Below are 22,013 nucleotides of genomic sequence, written 5' to 3'. Positions count from 1 at the left end.
ATAATTTTCTTGCCAACCATGACCACTGCCACTGTGACCTCATTTTCTTATCCTGATGTTAACGGCTTTCTTTTTATTAATCCTGTTCTTTGCCTGTGTCACACTGAACATAAATAAGGATGAAATAAAGTTGCACTCTGTGACAGCATATGACCAGAAATGAAAAAGAAAATATATTTACAAACAAGAGAAAGGCTTAAAAGAGATACATGCAGATATTTGTCAAAGTCCATATCATATTGTACTAAGTTGATAACAAAAGGATAGGGAGGTGAATGCAAGAGTTTTGGAAAGAGGGGCAAGTATGAAGTCTGTTGGGGATGAGAGAGCTTGGGAAGTGAGTCAGTTGTTGTTCGGTGATGATACAGCGCTGGTGGCTGATTCATGTGAGAAACTGCAAAAGCTGGTGACTGAGTTTGGTAAAGTGTGTGAAAGAAGAAAGTTAAGAGTAAATGTGAATAAGAGCAAGGTTATTAGGTACAGTAGGGTTGAGGGTCAAGTCAATTGGGAGGTGAGTTTGAATGGAGGAAAACTGGAGGAAGTGAAGTGTTTTAGATATCTGGGAGTGGATCTGGCAGCGGATGGAACCATGGAAGCGGAAGTGGATCATAGGGTGGGGGAGGGGGCGAAAATTCTGGGAGCCTTGAAGAATGTGTGGAAGTCGAGAACATTATCTCGGAAAGCAAAAATGGGTATGTTTGAAGGAATAGTGGTTCCAACAATGTTGTATGGTTGTGAGGCGTGGGCTATGGATAGAGTTGTGCGCAGGAGGATGGATGTGCTGGAAATGAGATGTTTGAGGGCAATGTGTGGTGTGAGGTGGTTTGATCGAGTAAGTAACGTAAGGGTAAGAGAGATGTGTGGAAATAAAAAGAGCGTGGTTGAGAGAGCAGAAGAGGGTGTTTTGAAATGGTTCGGGCACATGGAGAGAATGAGTGAGGAAAGATTGACCAAGAGAATATATGTGTCGGAGGTGGAGGGAACGAGGAGAAGAGGGAGACCAAATTGGAGGTGGAAAGATGGAGTGAAAAAGATTTTGTGTGATCGGGGCCTGAACATGCAGGAGGGTGAAAGGAGGGCAAGGAATAGAGTGAATTGGAGCGATGTGGTATACCGGGGTTGACATGCTGTCAGTGGATTGAATCAAGGCATGTGAAGCGTCTGGGGTAAACCATGGAAAGCTGTGTAGGTATGTATATTTGCGTGTGTGGACGTATGTATATACATGTGTATGGGGGTGGGTTGGGCCATTTCTTTCGTCTGTTTCCTTGCGCTACCTTGCAAACGCGGGAGACAGCGGCAAAAAAAAAAAATATATATATATATATTTTTTTTTCATACAATTCGCCATTTCCCGCATTTGCGAGGTAGCGTTAAGAACAGAGGACTGGGCCTTAGAGGGAAAATCCTCACCTGGCCCCCTTCTCTGTTTCTTCTTTTGGAAAGAAAAAAAAAAAAAAAAAAAAAAAAGAATGACTCAACCCACCCACATACACATGTACATACATACACGTCCCCACACAGCACATATACATACCTATACATCTCAATGTATACATACATATATATATACACACACACATAAACATAATTCATACTGTCTGCCTTTATTCATTCCCACTGCCACCCCGCCACACATGGAATAACAACACCCTCCCCCCTCATGTGTGCGAGGTAGCGCTAGGAAAAGACAACAAAGGCCCCATTCATTCACACTCACAGTCTCTAGCTGTCATGTAATAATGCACCGAAACCACAGCTCCCTTTCCACATCCAGGCTTTGTCGCTGTTTCCCGCGTTTGCATTCTTCAAAGCAAACACCTGATCCACACATCCTCTACCACTTCTGAAACCACACTGCTCTTCCCCAATCTGACGCTCTGTACATGCCTTCACCCTCTCAATCAATACCCTCCCATATAATTTACCAGGAATACTCAACAAACTTATATATATATATATATATATATATATATATATATATATATATATATATATATATATATATATATATATATATATATATACCTCGCAAATGCGGGAGACAGCGACAAAGCAAAAAAAAAAAATATATATATAGATAAATGCTACATACATAGAAAAGCAAATGGATTTGTATGTAGCATTTATGGATCTGGAGAAGGCATATGATAGAGTTGATAGAGATGCTCTGTGGAAGGTATTAAGAATATATGGTGTGGGAGGCAAGTTGTTAGAAGCAGTGAAAAGTTTTTATCGAGGATGTAAGGCATGTGTACATGTAGGAAGAGAGGAAAGTGATTGGTTCTCAGTGAATGTAGGTTTGCGGCAGGGGTGTGTGATGTCTCCATGGTTGTTTAATTTGTTTATGGATGGGGTTTTTAGGGAGGTGAATGCAAGAGTTTTGGAAAGAGGGGCAAGTATGAAGTCTGTTGGGGATGAGAGAGCTTGGGAAGTGAGTCAGTTGTTGTTTGCTGATGATACAGCGCTGGTGGCTGATTCATGTGAGAAACTGCAGAAGCTGGTGACTGAGTTTGGTAAAGTGTGTGAAAGAAGAAAGTTAAGAGTAAATGTGAATAAGAGCAAGGTAATTGGGTACAGTAGGGTTGAGGGTCAAGTCAATTGGGAGGTAAGTTTGAATGGAGAAAAACTGGAGGAAGTAAAGTGTTTTAGATATCTGGGAGTGGATCTGGCAGCGGATGGAACCATGGAAGCGGAAGTGGATCATAGGGTAGGGGAGGGGGCAAAAATCCTGGGAGCCTTGAAGAATGTGTGGAACTCGAGAACATTATCTCGGAAAGCAAAAATGGGTATGTTTGAAGGAATAGTGGTTCCAACAATGTTGTATGGTTGCGAGGCGTGGACTATGGATAGAGTTGTGCGCAGGAGGATGGATGTGCTGGAAATGAGATGTTTGAGGACAATGTGTGGTGTGAGGTGGTTTGATCGAGTAAGTAACGTAAGGGTAAGAGAGATGTGTGGAAATAAAAAGAGCGTGGTTGAGAGAGAAGAAGAGGGTGTTTTGAAATGGTTTGGTCACATGGAGAGAATGAGTGAGGAAAGATTGACCAAGAGGATATATGTGTCGGAGGTGGAGGGAACGAGGAGAAGAGGGAGACCAAATTGGAGGTGGAAAGATGGAGTGAAAAAGATTTTGTGAGATCGGGGCCTGAACATGCAGGAGGGTGAAAGGAGGGCAAAGAATAGAGTGAATTGGAGCGATGTGGTATATATATATATATATATATATATATATATATATATGAAATGGCAATCAGGTATGAAGAAGAAGAAGAGAAAAAAAATATAATTACCCCTCTAAAAGCTCCTGCAGCTCACACCTGAACTACTTCCTGTAGCAGGTAAATGTAGATTCCTTTGAAGTTAAAATTTTTTATGAGACCATACTCCCACTGATACAGCCTTGCCAAAGGTGACTTTTCACTTGCATGGTAACCTCCTGTAGGCGGAACTCAGCAACACTTCTCTCTCTATAAATATATAATTTTTTTTTTAAACTATTCACCATTTCCTGCATTAGTGAGGAAGTGTTAAGAACAGAAGACTGAGCCTTTGAGGGAATATCCTCACTTGGCCCCCTTCTCTGTTCCTTCTTTTGGAAAATTAAAAACGAGAGGGGAGGATTTCCAGCCCCCCCACTCCCTTCCCTTTTAGTCGCCTTCTACAACATGCAGGGAATACGTGGGAAGTATTCTTTCTCCCCTATCCCCAGGGATAATGTATAATTTCTTTTTTCGTACCATTCGCCATTTCCCGCATTAGCGAGGTAGCGTTAAGAACAGAGGGCTGAGCCTTGAAGGGAATATCCTCACTTGGCCCCCTCCTCTGTTTCTTCTTTTGGACAACTAAAAATGAGAGAGGGGGATTTCCAGCCCCCACTCCCTTAATATATAAATATATATATATGGTGGTGTGCAGGAGGATGGATGTGCTGGAAATGAGATGTTTGAGGACAATGTGTGGTGTGAGGTGGTTTGATCGAGTAAGTAACGTAAGGGTAAGACAGATGTGTGGAAATAAAAAGAGCGTGGTTGAGAGAGCAGAAGAGGGTGTTTTGAAATGGTTTTGTCACATGGAGAGAATGAGTGAGGAAAGATTGACCAAGAGGATATATGTGTCGGAGGTGGAGGGAACGAGGAGAAGAGGGAGACCAAATTGGAGGTTGAAAGATGGAGTGAAAAAGATTTTGTGTGATCGGGGCCTGAACATGCAGGAGGGTGAAAGGAGGGCAAGGAATAGAGTGAATTGGAGCGATGTGGTGTACCGGGGTTGACGTGCTGTCAGTGGATTGAATCAGGGCATGTGAAGCGTCTGGGGTAAACCATGGAAAGCTGTGTAGGTATGTATATTTGTGTGTGTGGACGTATGTATATACATGTGTATGGGGGTGGGTTGGGCCATTTCTTTCGTCTGTTTCCTTGCGCTACCTCGCAAACGCGGGAGACAGCGACAAAGTATAATAAAAAAAAAATAAAATATATATATATATATATATATATATATATATATATATATATATATATATATATATATAATTTTCCAAAAGAAGGAACAGAGAAGAGGGCCAGGTGAGGATATTTCCTCAAAGGCCCAGTCCTCTGTTCTTAACGCTACCTCGCTGTCGCGGGAAATGGCGGATAGTATGAAAAAAAAAAAAAGAAAAAAAAAACAAGAGGGGAGGATTTCCAGCCCCCCGCTCCCTTCCCTTTTAGTCGCCGTCTACGACACGCAGGGAATATGTGGGAAGTATTCTTTTTTTTTTCCCAAAAAGAAGGAACAGAGAAGAGGTCCAGGTGAGGATATTCCCTCAAAGGCCCAGTCCTCTGTTCTTAACGCTACCTCGCTATAGCGGGAGATAGCAAATAGTATGAAAAAAAAAAAAAAAATATATATATATACATATATATATATATATATATATATATATATATATATATATATATATATATATATATATATATAGGGGATGAAGAATACTTCCCACGTATTCCCTGCGTGTCGTACAAGGCGACTAAAAGGGGAGGGAGCAGGAGGCTGGAAATCCTCCCCTCTCGTTTTTTTTTTTTTCTTTTTTTTTTTTTTTTTTTTTTTTTTTAATTTTCCAAAAGAAGGAACAGAGGGGGGCCAGGTGAGGATATTCCACAAAGGCCCAGTCCTCTGTTCTTAATGCTACCTCGCTAATGCGGGAAATGGCGGATAGTTTAAAAGAAAGAAAAGATATTTTTTTTTTTGTTTTTCATACTTGATTGCCTTTTCCCACATTTGAAAAAAAAAAAAAAAAAAAAAAAAAAAAAAAAAAAAAAGGCTGCATTCACCCACATCCAGTCTCTAGCTGCCATGTGTAATGCACTAAAACCACAGCTCTCTGTCCACATCCAAGCCCTACAGACCTTCCCATGGTTTACTGATGGCATGTTGACCCCAGTATACCACATTGTTCCAATTCACTCTATTCTGTGTACAACTTTCACCTTCCAGCATGTTCAGGCCCCAATCACTCAAAATCTTTTTTATGCCATCCTTCCATTTCCAATTCAGTCTCCCAGCTCTCATTGTTCCCTCCATTCCTGACTTATATCCTCTTTGTCAACCTTTCCTCATTCATTCTCTCCATATGTCCACACCATTTGAACACATCCTCTTCTGCTCTCTCTACCATGATCTTTTTATTTCCAAACACCTCTCGTGCCCTTTCATTACTTACTCGATCAAACCACCTCACACCACATACTGTCCTCAAACATTTCATTTCTAACTCATCCAACATCCTCTGCACAACCCTATCTATAGCCCATACCTTTCAACCATATAATGTTGAAACTACTATTCCTTCAAACATACCCAATTTTGCCTTCGGAGATAAAATTCTTTCTACACATTCTCCATCAATCCAAAAACCTTTGCCCCCTCCCTCACCCTGAGGCTCACTTCTGCTTCCATGGTTCCATTCACTGCCGAGTCCACTCCAAGAAATCTAAAACACTTCGCTTCCTCCAATCAAACTTACATCTAAACTAACTTGTCACTCAACTCTGCTGAACCTAATAACCTTGCTTTTATTCACATTTACTCTTTCTGTTTTCACATACTTCCAAACTCAGTCACCAACTTTTGCAATTTCTCACTCGAATCTGCCACAAGTGCTGCATTATTGGCAAACAACAACTGACTCACTTCCTAGGCACTCTCATCCCTAACAGATTGGTCACTTGTCCCTCTTTCCAAGACTTGCATTTACCTCTGCCACCACCCAGTCCATAAACAAATTAAACAACCATGGTGACATCACACAACTCTCCTGCAAACCAACCATCACTGGGAACCATACACTTTTCTCTCTCCCTACTTGTACACATGCCTTATACCCTTGCTAAAAACTTTTCAATTTCTAGAAGCTTACCTCCCACATCATATTATCAAAACCTTCCACAAAGTATCTCTATTTCTATTTCTAGAAGCTTACCTCCCACATCATATATTATTAAAACCTTCCACAAAGTATCTCTATCAACCCTATCATATGCCTTCTCCAAATCCATAAATGCCACATACAAATTCATCTATTTTTCTAAGTATATCTCACACACATTTTTCAAAGTAAACACCTGATCCACACATCCTCTACCACCTCTGAAACCACACTGCTCCTCCCCATCTGAGGCTCAGTATATGCCTACACCTGCTCCATCAATACCCTCCCATACAACTTCCCAAATATACGAAACAAACTTATACCTCTGTGGTTTGAACACTTACCTTTATCCCTTTTGCCTTTATACAATAGCACTTATACATGCAATTCTGCCAATCCTCAGGCACTGCACTATGATCCATACATACAGTGAATATCCTTACCAACCAATGAACAACACAGTCACCAGATTTCCAAATAAATTCAATTCCAATACCATCCAATCCCACAGCCTTGCCACTTTCATCTTCCACAAGGCTTTCACCATCATTTCTCTCTTATCTCCCCATACCTACTTACCTACCTTCCTGCCCCAGGAGCTCATTCCTTTCTTCTACAGATACCACCAGTGAGCGATTACACTACAAGTGAACAGCCACCTTTGGTGAGGTTGTATCATCGTCAATTTACAAAAAGGAGTACTGTCTCCTTGATGTACTACTCATTTTAAAGGAGTCCATCAATACCCTGTTGCTACTTGGAGTCAAGCACTGAAGCTTCAGAAACCCCATAAAAGGGGTCCTATGGATGTATAATGAATAATTTATTATAAACTGTAATTCTGTGCAATTATCACAGCTTGCAACTTCACTTCACACTAACACAAATTACAGAATTACTAAACATATACATGGAACAACAGGTAAGATCACTGTCAGAGACTGACTGCAATCAATCCGTCATTAAATACACTGAAATAAATCATACTGTGTGTAGGGATGGCACATCAAACATATGCCTCTCATGTACAACAAGGAAGCTGGTTATGACTTAATGAAAATATATTTGTTACATCCCAACACATGTATTCATAAATTATTACAAATTATCAGTCAATACATATACTACTTAACATTATTATACAAAAAGCAAATTGTGACCACTTGTTGGTTGTGAACTTGGTTAGGGATAATATTTGTACCAGCAAGTCACTCGTGGGTATCAAACAGTGCAGAGGAGACAGGCACACTGACAAATTCTTGGGAGTACAGTTTTATGATCACACGTGTTAATTGGCAAGCTGTAGTTGACTTAGCTGTAAGTTGAGTAATCTTCAGAAGTAGGCACACAAAAACATCTATAATCTTGGTCCACAGACCTTATCATCCAAGCCAGTTTATATATTAACAAAAGGCTTGGCAAACCTACGACAGAGTATCACATTCAACACAGAAGTATTTCCAGTGGGCATTAATCATCATTGTCAATGTGGATGGAGCTTTATATGCCTGAATATTTGTTATATATATGATAATTTACATAGCTAAAAAAGATATTCTGAAAATAACAATGTAACTCTTAACAGGTACTATGAAGTGAGTCTATTACATTTAAATAAGAAGAATCTGTACATGAATGTTATCTACTCAAGTCAGTAGGTTGTTTTCATAGAGTTGAAATAAATGTAAATCAAAGTGATGTCAACAGCATTTAGATTTATTGTCATGATTCCTACACAAGAATGATGAGTAACACCCAAAATTTTATCCCAAAATACCCACTGCAAATAATGTAAAATGGCACCTTACTCAGTCAGGCCAGGACAGACCATGGGACTATGGAAGCCACGCAGTGCTAAACAACACACGGATACACCCACTTTAATAAGGGAGTCATCAGTGCTCTGATGCACACAAGTGTCTCTTGTCCTGTCCTGGCCACCAAGCTACATACCACATGGCTATAATACTGTCTAGTACACAGTCCTCCAACACTTCCAATACAGTTTACATATCACCATACCAACTTGACAGCTACATTATTCTCTCAATCCAATCACTAGATAGTGAAAACTAAAAAGAAAAAAGTATTACTCATTTCCTAACTGAGCCCTGGAGGGGTCCCGCTGCACTTCCTCCAAAGACTTGCACACTGGATGGAGACATTGAGCAAAGCAACAACACACAGGAAGAATGCCAGTTTGCCTGGTGAGCAGGCAATGTACTTCCTGCTGTCCAATCTACCCGCAGGAGAGGGTTGGCTCGGAGGGTTCAGTTCCAGGATAGGCAGACACAACACGCCTGTGCAGTGTCTTAAACACTGTTCTTCTGTACAAATCATCACCTGATACTACTGTATCACCAATACTTGTTTTCATGGACGTGGCAAACATCAGCATCAAATGACTCATCATGATCTAATGTATATCAAAGGCTGGTAAACCCACTTCCCAAGATGTGAGCATAGTTCACCTACAGGCAAGTGTTGCGTCTTAGTCCTAGTCTGGTTTAGAGAAAACTAACAGTAATGGCCACCAGCACCATCCCACTGTGTATCAGTTGTTCCTTTTTGTATAAAAATAGAAATGCACAACTTCTCTGAAACAACTAACAGAAAAACTTCCCTGGAGTGCAGGATACTACTGACATAGTTATATAAAAGCACTCAAATGTTTCAAGTCCTGTTACTCGTATGTCAAAACCTTAGTAACAGCAGGCTCTGTAGTACCACATTCTGTCATCCTAATTCTCAATCTAGTACTACAGTTCTCTGGCACAAACAGTATTTCAATATATATTATCTCTAGTTATACATAATATGGACCCAGTGCAGACAAGCTGCATTTGCAGTCATTATTTGTGTATACTCTAACATAAATCTGTGGAAAATAGCCCACTAAAATCTGTATGGAAATAGAAATTATAATACCCATGACTAGATTAAAATTTCTGTTATAAATATGGCTTTTGCACATTATCAAACAAGTTTAATTTCATCACATTAAAATCCTAATTTCAATTACTCTAAAATTAACACACAATTTAAACTATAATGTTTTTCAGTTTGACATCAATAATAAGTAACCTTAACGGGAAACACTGTCATTCAGTAATACTGACTAGATATGCTTTTAAATTCTGATCAGAGTATTGCCCTTCTTTCATTAATATACTTTATGTGTTTATTATTTACATTATCTTGTTTTAAAATTTTGTTTGTAATGAAGTTCTTATACATATTATATACAGGCCATACCATAGTCTTCTACATTTTTGATTGCCTTCATCCAAAAATATACTTAAAAACCTTAGATATATGACACAGCAATACTACACATAGCACTCATTTTCAGCGTCATCATTGTGAAACAGTTACGAAGTTTCATATTTAAGCCGCTTGAATGCTGGGAGAATACCATCCTCAGACCTGTGGTGAGTTGTGCTGTCACCATTGTAAACTACGTAGTCGTTGGAGTCATTTGTCTTGTTGCCTCCTAAGCCCTAAAGAAGTAATGTGCATTCATTTTATGGCTATGAAATAACAAGACTTCTAAATTTTCATAAAAGTACGAATTATTTCAATAATATTCGATAATCTATCACAATTCTGTTATTCAAAAGGGGATAAAAAGATTACAATATCATTATCATAAGATAAATACAGTAATGGTAACTGAAGATGATAAGAGTTTAGAAAAATGAGGTGTTTAGTGACAGACATGGTTGTCAGATGGTTGTGCAAATCTAATACACAAACAGATAATCATATCTACCCTACTAGTTAGTCTAGGAATTATCAAACATGTTCATCATTTCTCTGCTACTTCTGATATCTATCTGATGTCTATGGAGCAAAAATAAGGCCTACAAAATATAATGTTTTTATTCTTCTTACATGCAGCTAACTGCCTCTCCCATCTTAGCATGGCAGTGTCAGAAACAAACGAACAGTGGCCTCATTTACGCACACTGTCTCTCTAGATGACAAGTATAATGCATTATAATAAATGCATACCACCTATTCACCTATAGCCATACTCCATGCACTACTCAATAGTTTGCTTTGACAGCTTCATATACTCTAGTTGTGTCCACAGATAGCAAAATACTTCCGATGTACAGTATCACACTGAACCAATTTATTCTGTCCCAAGCACATCATTCACCACAATACCCCAAAGGCTTCTTCATTATGTACTTTCATCTTCTTAGTCTCCCCTTTCCCCTTGTTCCCTCCACTTCTAACAAGTATATCTTCTTTGTCAGTCTTTCTTTCATCCTTTCCATATGGCTGAATCATTTTCAAAACACTCTGGTCAGCTCTCTGTTAAGACTGTGCTTCCCTACCATACCTCTTTCTCACACCTTCTACAATGCTGTATCATATAGAGGGGAATGGAGTCTCAGTAAGGACCTTCTCAGTCCAAAGGAGTCCAGCATTTCTCTCTTTCTGCATGAAGTGCAGCCTTGAAGATGTAGGAGCCCTATAAAAGGGGTCCTGGACTGTATAATAATACCATAAGTATTAGGGAACAAAGTTTTTCTTGTTATCCTGTGGTAAAGTTTGAGCATGCAAGGTTTACCTTTAAAGATTACTAACCTGAGATATGACAGCAATTGGGGTTAGACCTAAGGAGGATGCTACCCGATGTTCTACCAAATAGAACATGTATTCGTCATATAAAAGTCGAATCAGATGGAAGGACCCAAATGAGGCTGCACTGCGCAGGGTGAGGTCTCGAATCACCATCGAACTGTAAAGTATAATGTTCTTGTAAAGGCAAATTAGGCCATTCTTCGTGTGTCCCTGGTGCTACCCCAGACTCGCAAATAGGTAAAAGAAATGTAGGTGTTTGTTGTTTGATACAGTCAATTACCAAGTAGGTGAGGCATGGTTTACTGTCTGATTATTGCTTTGGTGGCTGATGTTTGTAATGTATGAAATGAATGTCACATATATGTCGTAGGTAATGTCAAGGATAGCTGGTGTTTTGTTGAATGGGAGTGATTGGCCATTTAAGGGGTTGGAAAAGTACAGGTTGGATTCTTGTATGCCTAGGGTCAAAAGGAGAACTGAAGACTTCTGAGCGATATGTAGACTTTCTATTCTGGCTGAGTCACTGTTCAACTGTGTGATGTAATGTTACACATTTGTTGTTGCTTCTGTGGCGTTTGGGTGCTGTAAAGTGTGCGCACGTGTTCACCAGCATGGGGATATCTTCACAATATGATCTGCAGGAGGTAGTGGAAGGCCATGTAAGAATAGAATGAAGAGGGCTGGAGAAAGAGAAAATTCTTTGAGAATTTCATTGTTGAGCTTGAGAATTAGAGTTTAATTCTGACTTGACAGCCAGCTATGAAGCTAGCCAACCACTTTTGTCAATAATGTGAAGGGTAGTGTCATGTACCTTTTGTGTAAGGAGGTGATAGAACAGTGTCAAATGCTTTATTACTGTACACTACTACCAACTAATACTGTGCAGGACTGGGACTGTGGTTGGTTGAAGCCATGCAGGATATGTCTTAAGCCATGTCATGTGGAGGAGAGTGGAATATTTTGTTTTATTCTGTTATGTATCAGTTTTTCAGAAGGTTTCGATATTGATGACAGAAGTGGTACAGAGAGCCAGAACAGGGAAAGTTGTGTAGTTTGGAGATTTTTAGGAATGGTTCTATGTTGGCAACCTTCTATATGTTGGGAATTACCCACAAAGTGTTCTATATCAACTATATGACCCTGGCATACTATGATGATAAGGTCCCAATGGGAATTATAAAGAGATATACCACATGCTGAAATGGAGAAGGCAAGCTAAACCACACCATCTACTATAAGAACCAAAATGCCTGCAACCTAATCATGAAAAGTAACTTGACTCAGAAGACTGACCCTCCATGACATAGCAACGCAATTCACCAATTCTCATGTCCAGTTGAAAAAATTACATTGATATGACCAGCACTACTCTTAGCCAACACCTCACATTACATCAATAACAAGGATCAATAATAGAACATAAAAGGCAATGTCATAACATCTCCCTGAATAGACACCATCTCACCACCAACACCAAAACAGGAAGGTAATGCAAAGACCAAACATAACCACAACTGAACGAAGCAATCTACACATGTGAAATGAAAGCTAAAATCAACAACCAAATTACAGGCCAAGAAAGAACATTACAACTGTTCTTAGACAATATCCAGCACTCAAGATAACCAAACCTGATGCCAGCCTGAGCATGCCTACAGGAAAAACTGACCTGATACCACCCAAGGTCATCCCCAAGCGGGCAATGCCCCTGGTAACTGGATAACTGTTCCCTGGACAATAGCCCTCCAATAATTGCTTACAGACAACTGTTCCAGAAAGAAGGCTGCAAACCCAATCTTACCCTCCCTCCATAAGATAACTACTCCCAAGAATATAGTGAACTGGAATGATGTGGTATACCAGGGTTGACATGGTCAATGGAAATGTCGGGTAAACCATGGGGCCTGGATGTGGAGAGGGAGTTGTGGTTTAGGTGTGTTACATATGACAGCGAGAGACTTAAGTGTGAATGAATGTGGCCTTTTTTATCTGTTTTCCTGGTGCTACCTTGCTGACTCAGGGGCTGGTGATGCTGTTTCCTGTGGGGCGGGGTGGCACCATGAATGGATGAAGGCAAGCGAGTATGAATATGTATGTGTGTAAATATGTATATGGCTGTGTATGTGTATGTAAATGTATATATGTTTATATGTACATGTACCGGTATGGGTGTTTATCTTGGGGAGACAAAGGTGAAGGTTTTCAGAAAAGAAGAGAGAATGTTGGGTAGAAGAGAGTGGTGAGAGTAAGTGAACTTGGAAAGGAGACTGGTGTAAGGAAGTACCAACAGAGATTGAGAGCAGAATGGAAAAAGGTGAGAGCAAATGACGTAAGGGGATTGGGGAGGAATGAGATGTATTTAGGGAAGCAGTGATGGCTTGCACAAAAGATGCCTGTGGCATGAGAAAGGTGGGAGGTGGGCCGATTAGAAAGGGTAGCGAGAGGTGGGTTGAAGAAGTAAGATTGTTAGTGAAAGAGAAGAAAGAGGCATTTGTATGATTTTTGTAGGGAAATAGTGCAAATGACTATGAGATGTATAAAAGAAAGAGGCAGAAGTCAAGAAAGGTGCAAGAGGTGAAAAAAAGAGGGCAAATGAGAGTTGGGGTGAGAAAGTAATGTTAAATTTTAGGGAGAATAAAACGATGTTCTGGAAGGAGGTAAATAATGTATGTAAGACAAGAGAACAAATGGGAACATCGGTGAAGGGGGCTAATGGGGAGGTAATAACAATGGAGAGGTGAGGTGATGAAATGAGCATTTTGAAGGTTTGTTGAATGTGTTTGACGATAGATTGGCAGATATAGGGTGTTTTGGTCGAGGTGGAGTGTGAAGTGAGAGGGTCAGGGAGAATGGTTTGGTGACAGAGAAGAGGTAGTGAAAGCTTTGCGGAAGATGAAAGCTGGCAAGGCGGTGGGTATGGATGGTATTGCAGTGGAATCTATTATAAAAGGGGGTGACTGTGTTGTTGACTAGTTGGTGAGAATATCCAATGTATGTATGTATGGTTCATCGTGAAGTGCCTGAGGATTGGCAGAATGCATGCATAGTGCCATTGTATAAAGGTAAAGGGGATAAAGGTGAGTGTTCAAATTGCAGAGGTATAAGTTTGTTGAGTATTCCTGGGAAATTATATGGGAGGGTATTAATTGAGAGGGTAAAGGCATGTACAGAGCATCAGATTGGGGAAGAGCAGTGTGGTTTCAGGAGTGGTAGAGGATGTGTGGATCAGGTATTTGCTTTGAAGAGTGTATGTGAGAAAAACTTAGAAAAAGAGATGGATTTGTATGCAGCATTTATGGATCTGGAGAAGGCATATGAAGAGTTGATAGAGATGCTTTTGTGGAAGGTATTAAGAGTATATGGTGTGGGAAGTAAGTTGCTAGAAGCAGTGAAAAGTTTCTATTGAGGATGAAAAGCATGTGTACGAGTAGGAAGAGAGGAAAGTGATTGGTTCCCAATGAATGTTGGTTTGCGGCAGGGGTGCATGATGTCTCTATGGTTGTTTAATTTGTTTATTGATGAGGTTTTTGGGAGGTGAATGCAAGAGTTTTGGAGAGGGGGGCAAGTATGCAGTGTTTGTTGTGGATGAGAGGGCTTGAGAAGTGAGTAATTTGTTGTTGTTCATGATACAGCGCTGGTGGCTGATTCAGGTGAAAAACTGCAGAAGTTGGTGACTCAGTTTGGTAAAGTGTGTGAAAGAAGAAAGCTGAGAGTAAATGTGAATAAGAGCAAGGTTATTAGGTTCAGTAGGGTTGAGGGACAAGTAAACTGGGAGATAAGTTTGAATGGAGAAAAACCGGAGGAAGTGATGTGTTTTAGATATCTGGGAGTGGATTTGGCAGAGGATGGAACCATGGAAGCAGAAGTGAGTCACAGTGTTGGAGAGGGGGTGAAGGTTCTGGGAGCGTTGAAGAAATAATGGTTCCAACAATGTTATATGGTTTAGAGGCATGGGCCATAAACACAGTTGTGTGGAGGAGGGTGAATTGTTGGAAATGAGATGTTTGAGCACAATATGTGGTGTGAGGTGGTTTGATCGAGTACATAATGAAAGGGTAAGAGAGATGTGTGGTAATAAAAAGAGTGGGGTTGAGACAGCAGAAGAGGGTGTATTGAAATGGTTTGGTCACATGGAGAGAATGAGTAAGGAAAGATTGACAAAGATGATATATGTGTCATAGGTGGAGGGAACAAGGACAAGTGGGAGGCCAAATTGGAGGTGGAAGGATGGAGTGAAAAAGATTTTGAGCGATCGGGGCCTGAACATACAGGAGGGTGAAAGGCGTGCAAGGAATAGAGTGAATTAGAATAATGTGGTATACCGGGGTTGATGTGCTGTCAGTGGATTGAACCAGGGGATGTGAAGCGTCTGGGGTAAACCATGGAAAGTTTTGTGGAGCCTGGATGTGGAAAAGGAGCTGTGGTTTCGGTGCATTACACATGACAGCTAGAGACTGAGTGTGAACGAATGTGGCCTTTGTTGTCTTTTCCTAGCGCTACCTCGTACGCGAGTGGGGGTGCCATTTCATGTGTGGCGTGGTGGTGACAGGAATGGATGAAGGCAGCAAGTATGAATATATACATGAGTATATATGTATTTATATTCTTATGAGTCCACGGGGAAAAAGATAGGAATATCTTGATCACGTGCAAAATTGTGATCCTTTCCAACATGTATATGTTGAAATGTATAGGTATGTATATGTGCATGTGTGGGCATTCATGTATATACATGTGTATGTAGGTGGGGTTGGGCCATGCTTTCATCTGTTTCCTTGCACTACCTTGCTGATGCGGGAGACAGCGACGGGGTATATAAAAAAAAGGGGGCGTTTACGTATATATATGTGCATATGAGTGGATGGGCAGTTCTTCTGTTTCCTGGTGCTACCTCGCTGACGTGGAAAACAGCAACCAAGTATAATAATAACATATATTATTTACATCCCTGGGGATAGGGGAGAAAGAATGCTTCCCACGTATTCCCTGCGTGTCGTAGAAGGCGACTAAAAGGGAAGGGAGCGGGGGGCTGGAAATCCTCCCCTCTCGTTTTTTTTTTTTTTTTTAATTTTCCAAAAGAAGGAACAGAGAAGGGGGCCAGGTGAGGATATTCCCTCAAAGGCCCAGTCCTCTGTTCTTAACGCTACCTCGCTATCGCGGGAAATGGCGAATAGTATGAAAGAAAGAATTATTTACATGTTCATACTCGCTTGCCTTCATCCATCACCGGCACCACCCTGCCCCACAGGAAACAGCATTGCCACCCACTGCATCAGAGTGTTAACTCCAGGAAAACAGACAAAAAAAGGCCACATTAGTTTACACTCAGTCTCTAACTGTCGTGTGTAATGCAATGAAACCACAACTCCCTATCCACATCCAGGCCCCATGGACCCTTCCATGGTCAATCCCAGACATTTAAAACAGCTTGGTTCAGTACACTGACAGTACATCAACCCTGGTATACTACATCATTCCAACTCACTCTATCCCTTGCCTGCCTCTCACCCTCTTGCATAATCAGGCTCTGATTTCTCAAAATCTCCTTCACTCCATCCTTCCACCTCTTGTATTTTCATACAAGACTGAATTTTGTATACATGATCAAGTACAGGAAAGAAGCGCAGGTTTCATAGCAAATTTTGTTTATTGGAAGAAAATATCAGTTACACTGAAATAAACATCAAGTTAAATTTTCATTGTACATACAAGAAAGAGAAAAAGAGTAGATGGGCAAAGAAGACAAAAGGAGACCTATTGGTAAATGAAAAGGTTATCAGCACAAAATTCTGTACCGTGTATTGTTTGGGGTCTATATAATACCCTAAAAATAATTTTGGACATCTCATTTCAATGTATCTAGTTATCCATACCTCTAATGCCCACTCCCTCCAAGGACTCCCTCAAGGCCAAAGTCTCCTGAACTGATGAACTCCATTGCTGTTTCTTAAGAAGCTATTAGTGCCTCACCTTTAACAGGTCACTAACAGAGGTTAACTCTGGTGAAGTGTTTCCAGAGGAACCTAACCAATGTTCCTACCAACTACTACCTCCTAACGTGTCTACGTAATGTTCCGGTATAATGAATTGTAAATAATGATATCAGTTTAGCAAACTTTATTTACATGCAGTCCATCTTAATTAAACACAGAGCATGACCCTGCCACCTGCCTTGAATAGATGATAGTAACTGAAAATTTCATAACCTGGAACTGCAAACTCAGCTAACAGGTGCTTTTCCTTAAAATATATCTAGGGCATGTGAAGTGTCTGGGGTAAACCATGGAAAGTTTTGTGGGGCCTAGATGTGGAAAATGAGCTATGGTTTTGGTTCATTATACATGACAGCTAAAGACCGAGTGTGAGTAAATGTGGCCTTTGCTGTCTTTTCCTAGCGCTACCTCACACGCGTGTGGAGGGAGGGGGTTGTAATTTCATGTGTGACGGGGTGGCGACGGGAGCAAGTATGAGTTATGTACATGTGTATATATGTATATGTCTGTGTATGTATATAAATGTATGCGTTGAAATGAATAGGTATGTATATGTGTGTGTGTGGACGTGTATGTATATACATGTGCATGTGGGTGGGTTGGGCCATTCTTTCATCTGTTTCCTTGCCCTACCTCGCTAACGCGGGAGACAGCGACAAAGTATAATAAATAAAATAAATACAATCTGCTACTGCCACAATATCTGGCTTTTCTGACAAAGCATATGATCAGTTCATCCCACTTCTGGTTAATACTTCTACTGTTGGAGTAAAAAACATTACTATTATTCTAAGGAAGCCAAGGTGATTGCTCCCTAAAATTTTTCTGTCACACATGGATCACCAGTGATCTGATTCTACCTAGGGCTATAAAAATATAGAGAATGGCCTGATACGACTATGAGTTTCACCCATTTCACCATATAACCATTGATCTTAGCAGAGTTTCCAATTTTTCTCAACATACATAAGCTATTATTGTCAACATGCTTCCATTAGTAATCATGGGATCTGTCAACAGCGAATATGGGGTTGATCTCTGATTGGCTGAGGGTGAGCTAAAAATGAACAATTGTCCATTAACTTGTCAAAATGATAGTGATATGTGAGAAAGGCTAGGATTCACCACCAAACAGACAGAAGGCTAAAAGGCCCTAACCCTAATAATCCTAAAGAATAACTCATGCTTGTGAGGGATAACTGCACTGGAGAGAGATGATTATCTGGCTTTGGCTGATCTTCATGTGTATACAGGAAATCTGAGATGGTCATGACTGGAGAATAAAACTGCTCAATGCAACATGAATTAAAGAAAAAATTTTGGATCATATTAAAAAACTGGGGTTTATAGTGTCACAAGTTTCCAAGGTAATCAAAATAGTCGACTGCTACACCTGTCCAAGATATCTATACGAACTCTGGAATGTGCAAAAGAATTCTGTCTCATACTGATGACAGTGACCAGAATTGGAGTTACTGCTAATAGGTGCATGGAGTTCAAAAACTGGAATGAACTTGTATTTACACTGTTATTACTAAACCAGCTCTCAGTAACCAGTCGTTTAGGGTAATATGATGTTCACTATACACTAAATAGTTGTGCTGAATGTATAGTCTAATGTGATGGCTGGGCACTAACTTTAGCTTATCTATCAAATGCAAAAATCCATACTCAGTTTGAAGTTTGATGTTAAATGTTAAACAACAAGTGGGGGGACCTGGAGGTGTTTGCTATTCTCGTTTAAGACTGGAAAATTCTTTGTTTCCAACTTTTTTCCTATTTCCATGCACAATAATATAAACACATTTAGATGCACATATCACTATTGACAATAAAATATTATGATACTTCAGCTGTTCCTTATTAAAAATCTATATCATACCAAACATGGATTAAAGAAAGAGAATGGTAAATGATGTAAAATATTAAACTCATGTTCAGTTACTAAACTTGTCCGAATGACATGGCACAACATTTCAGCATGAAACTAAAAAAATCAATCTCTTGGAGCATATTCAATGTAGAGATATGTTAACTCTCCCTATCAAAGGCTGGTGTTTCATTAAGTACAAAAACAACTTTGAGGTTATGTACTAACCTGTAAAAAGACCACTTCAAAAGAAACTGTCGAGCATGTTTAGGGAAATCCACTTTTCCTTCATACGGTCTAAGGACTTGAGAAACAACAGCTTGTAACCACTCTGCCCACTGCTCCAGGCTATTTTGTTGCTGAAGAGTTGATTTAAAATCTTCTTCAAGTCGATCTACCAAAGCAACATCACACTGACATACCCAGGATGCCTATGGAAAAGAAACAGAAGTACTATAAATACTCAAGGATATTATCAAAATTAAAATCATCTTTTTATTATTATCAATATTATACTTGATCAATGTTTCCCTTGTAAGCAAGTTAGCACCAGGAAACAGATGAAGAACGGCCCATCCACTCGTATACACATATATATACATAAACACCCATACACGTACATATACACACATATACATATCAATACATACACATACAAAAAATGAAAAATGTTTCTTACATTTTTCATATGTATATATATGTATGTGTGTGTCTGTGTGTGTGTGTGTGTGTGTGCGTGTGTGTGTGTGTGTGTGTGTGTGTGTGTGTTTATATATGTATATTATCCCTGGGGATAGGGGTGAAAGAATACTTCCCACGTATTCCTCGCGTGTCGTAGAAAGCGACTAGAGGGGACGGGAGCGGGGGGCCGGAAATCCTCCCCTCCTTGTATTAACTTTCTAAAATGGGAAACAGAAGAAGGAGTCACGCGGGGAGTGCTCATCCTCCTCGAAGGCTCAGAGTGGGGTGCCTAAATGTGTGTGGATGTAACCAAGATATGAAAAAAGGAGAGATAGGTAGTATGTTTGAGGAAAGGAACCTGGATGTTTTGGCTCTGAGTGAAACGAAGCTCAAGGGTAAAGGGGAAGAGTGGTTTGGAAATACCTGGGGAGTGAAGTCAGGGGTTAGTGAGAGGACAAGAGCAAGGGAAGGAGTAGCAATACTCCTGAAACAGGAGTTGTGGGAGTATGTCATAGAATGTAAGAAAGTAAATTCTCGATTAATATGGGTAAAATTGAAAGTTGATGGAGAGAGGTGGGTGATTATTGGTGCATATGCACCTGGGCATGAGAAGAAAGATCATGAGAGGCAAGTGTTTTGGGAGCAGCTAAATGAGTGTGTTAGCGGTTTTGATGCACGAGACCGGGTTATAGTGATGGGTGATTTGAATGCAAAGGTGAGTAATGTGGCAGTTGAGGGAATAATTGGTATGCATGGGGTGTTCAGTGTTGTAAATGGAAATGGTGAAGAGCTTGTAGATTTATGTGCTGAAAAAGGACTGATGATTGGGAATACCTGGTTTAAAAAGCGAGATATACATAAGTATACTTATGTAAGTAGGAGAGATGGCCAGAGAGCGTTATTGGATTACGTGTTAATTGACAGGCGTGCGAAAGAGAGACTTTTGGATGTCAATGTGCTGAGAGGTGCAACTGGAGGGATGTCTGATCATTATCTTGTGGAGGCTAAGGTGAAGATTAGTATGGGTTTTCAGAAAAGAAGAGTGAATGTTGGGGTGAAGAAGGTGGTGAGAGTAAGTGAGCTTGGGAAGGAGACCTGTGTGAAGAAGTATCAGGAGAGACTGTGTACAGAATGGAAAAAGGTGAGAACAATGGAAGTAAGGGGAGTGGGGGAGGAATGGGATGTATTTAGGGAATCAGTGATGGATTGCGCAAAAGATGCTTGTGGCATGAGAAGAGTGGGAGGTGGGCTGTTTAGAAAGGGTAGTGAGTGGTGGGATGAAGAAGTAAGAGTATTAGTGAAAGAGAAGAGAGAGGCATTTGGACGATTTTTGCAGGGAAAAAATGCAATTGAGTGGGAGAAGTATAAAAGAAAGAGACAGGAGGTCAAGAGAAAGGTGCAAGAGGTGAAAAAAAGGGCAAATGAGAGTTGGGGTGAGAGACTATCAGTAAATTTTAGGGAGAATAAAAAGATGTTCTGGAAGGAGGTAAATAGGGTGCGTAAGACAAGGGAGCAAATGGGAACTTCAGTAAAGGGCGTAAATGGGGAGGTGATAACAAGTAGTGGTGATGTGAGAAGGAGATGGAATGAGTATTTTGAAGGTTTGTTGAATGTGTCTGATGACAGAGTGGCAGATATAGGGTGTTTGGGTCGAGGTGGTGTGCAAAGTGAGAGGGTTAGGGAAAATGATTTGGTAAACAGAGAAGAGGTAGTAAAAGCTTTGCGGAAGATGAAAGCCGGCAAGGCAGCAGGTTTGGATGGTATTGCAGTGGAATTTATTAAAAAAGGGGGTGACTGTATTGTTGACTGGTTGGTAAGGTTATTTAATGTATGTATGACTCATGGTGAGGTGCCTGAGGATTGGCGGAATGCTTGCATAGTGCCATTGTACAAAGGCAAAGGGGATAAGAGTGAGTGCTCAAATTACAGAGGTATAAGTTTGTTGAGTATTCCTGGTAAATTATATGGGAGGGTATTGATTGAGAGGGTGAAGGCATGTACAGAGCATCAGATTGGGGAAGAGCAGTGTGGTTTCAGAAGTGGTAGAGGATGTGTGGATCAGGTGTTTGCTTTGAAGAATGTATGTGAGAAATACTTAGAAAAGCAAATGGATTTGTATGTAGCATTTATGGATCTGGAGAAGGCATATGATAGAGTTGATAGAGATGCTCTGTGGAAGGTATTAAGAATATATGGTGTGGGAGGAAAGTTGTTAGAAGCAGTGAAAAGTTTTTATCGAGGATGTAAGGCATGTGTACGTGTAGGAAGAGAGGAAAGTGATTGGTTCTCAGTGAATGTAGGTTTGCGGCAGGGGTGTGTGATGTCTCCATGGTTGTTTAATTTGTTTATGGATGGGGTTGTTAGGGAGGTAAATGCAAGAGTTTTGGAAAGAGGGGCAAGTATGAAGTCTGTTGGGGATGAGAGAGCTTGGGAAGTGAGTCAGTTGTTGTTCGCTGATGAT

General features: G+C 40.3%; 1 protein-coding gene across 1 annotated transcript in view; it reads right to left on the bottom strand.

The window, feature by feature from the left end:
- Window positions 1-9,499: 9,499 nt before the first annotated feature.
- Window positions 9,500-22,013, bottom strand: part of LOC139754514 (DNA-binding protein RFX2-like) — a 291,540-nt gene continuing 279,026 nt past the window's right edge. The window contains exons 16-18 of the mRNA XM_071671804.1: window positions 19,100-19,302; window positions 11,012-11,165; window positions 9,500-9,912 (exon numbers count right to left, since the gene is read on the bottom strand). Coding sequence (XP_071527905.1) covers window positions 9,784-9,912; window positions 11,012-11,165; window positions 19,100-19,302 — 486 coding nt within the window. The 3' untranslated portion in view covers window positions 9,500-9,783. The remainder of the gene's footprint in view (window positions 9,913-11,011; window positions 11,166-19,099; window positions 19,303-22,013) is intronic.

The sequence above is a fragment of the Panulirus ornatus genome, chromosome 17 (genome assembly GCF_036320965.1).
Source record: "Panulirus ornatus isolate Po-2019 chromosome 17, ASM3632096v1, whole genome shotgun sequence".
NCBI classification, from domain to species: Eukaryota; Metazoa; Arthropoda; class Malacostraca; order Decapoda; family Palinuridae; genus Panulirus; species Panulirus ornatus.
The sequence above is the reverse complement of the archived record's forward strand: the minus strand, read 5'-3'. Positions and strand labels throughout refer to the sequence as shown.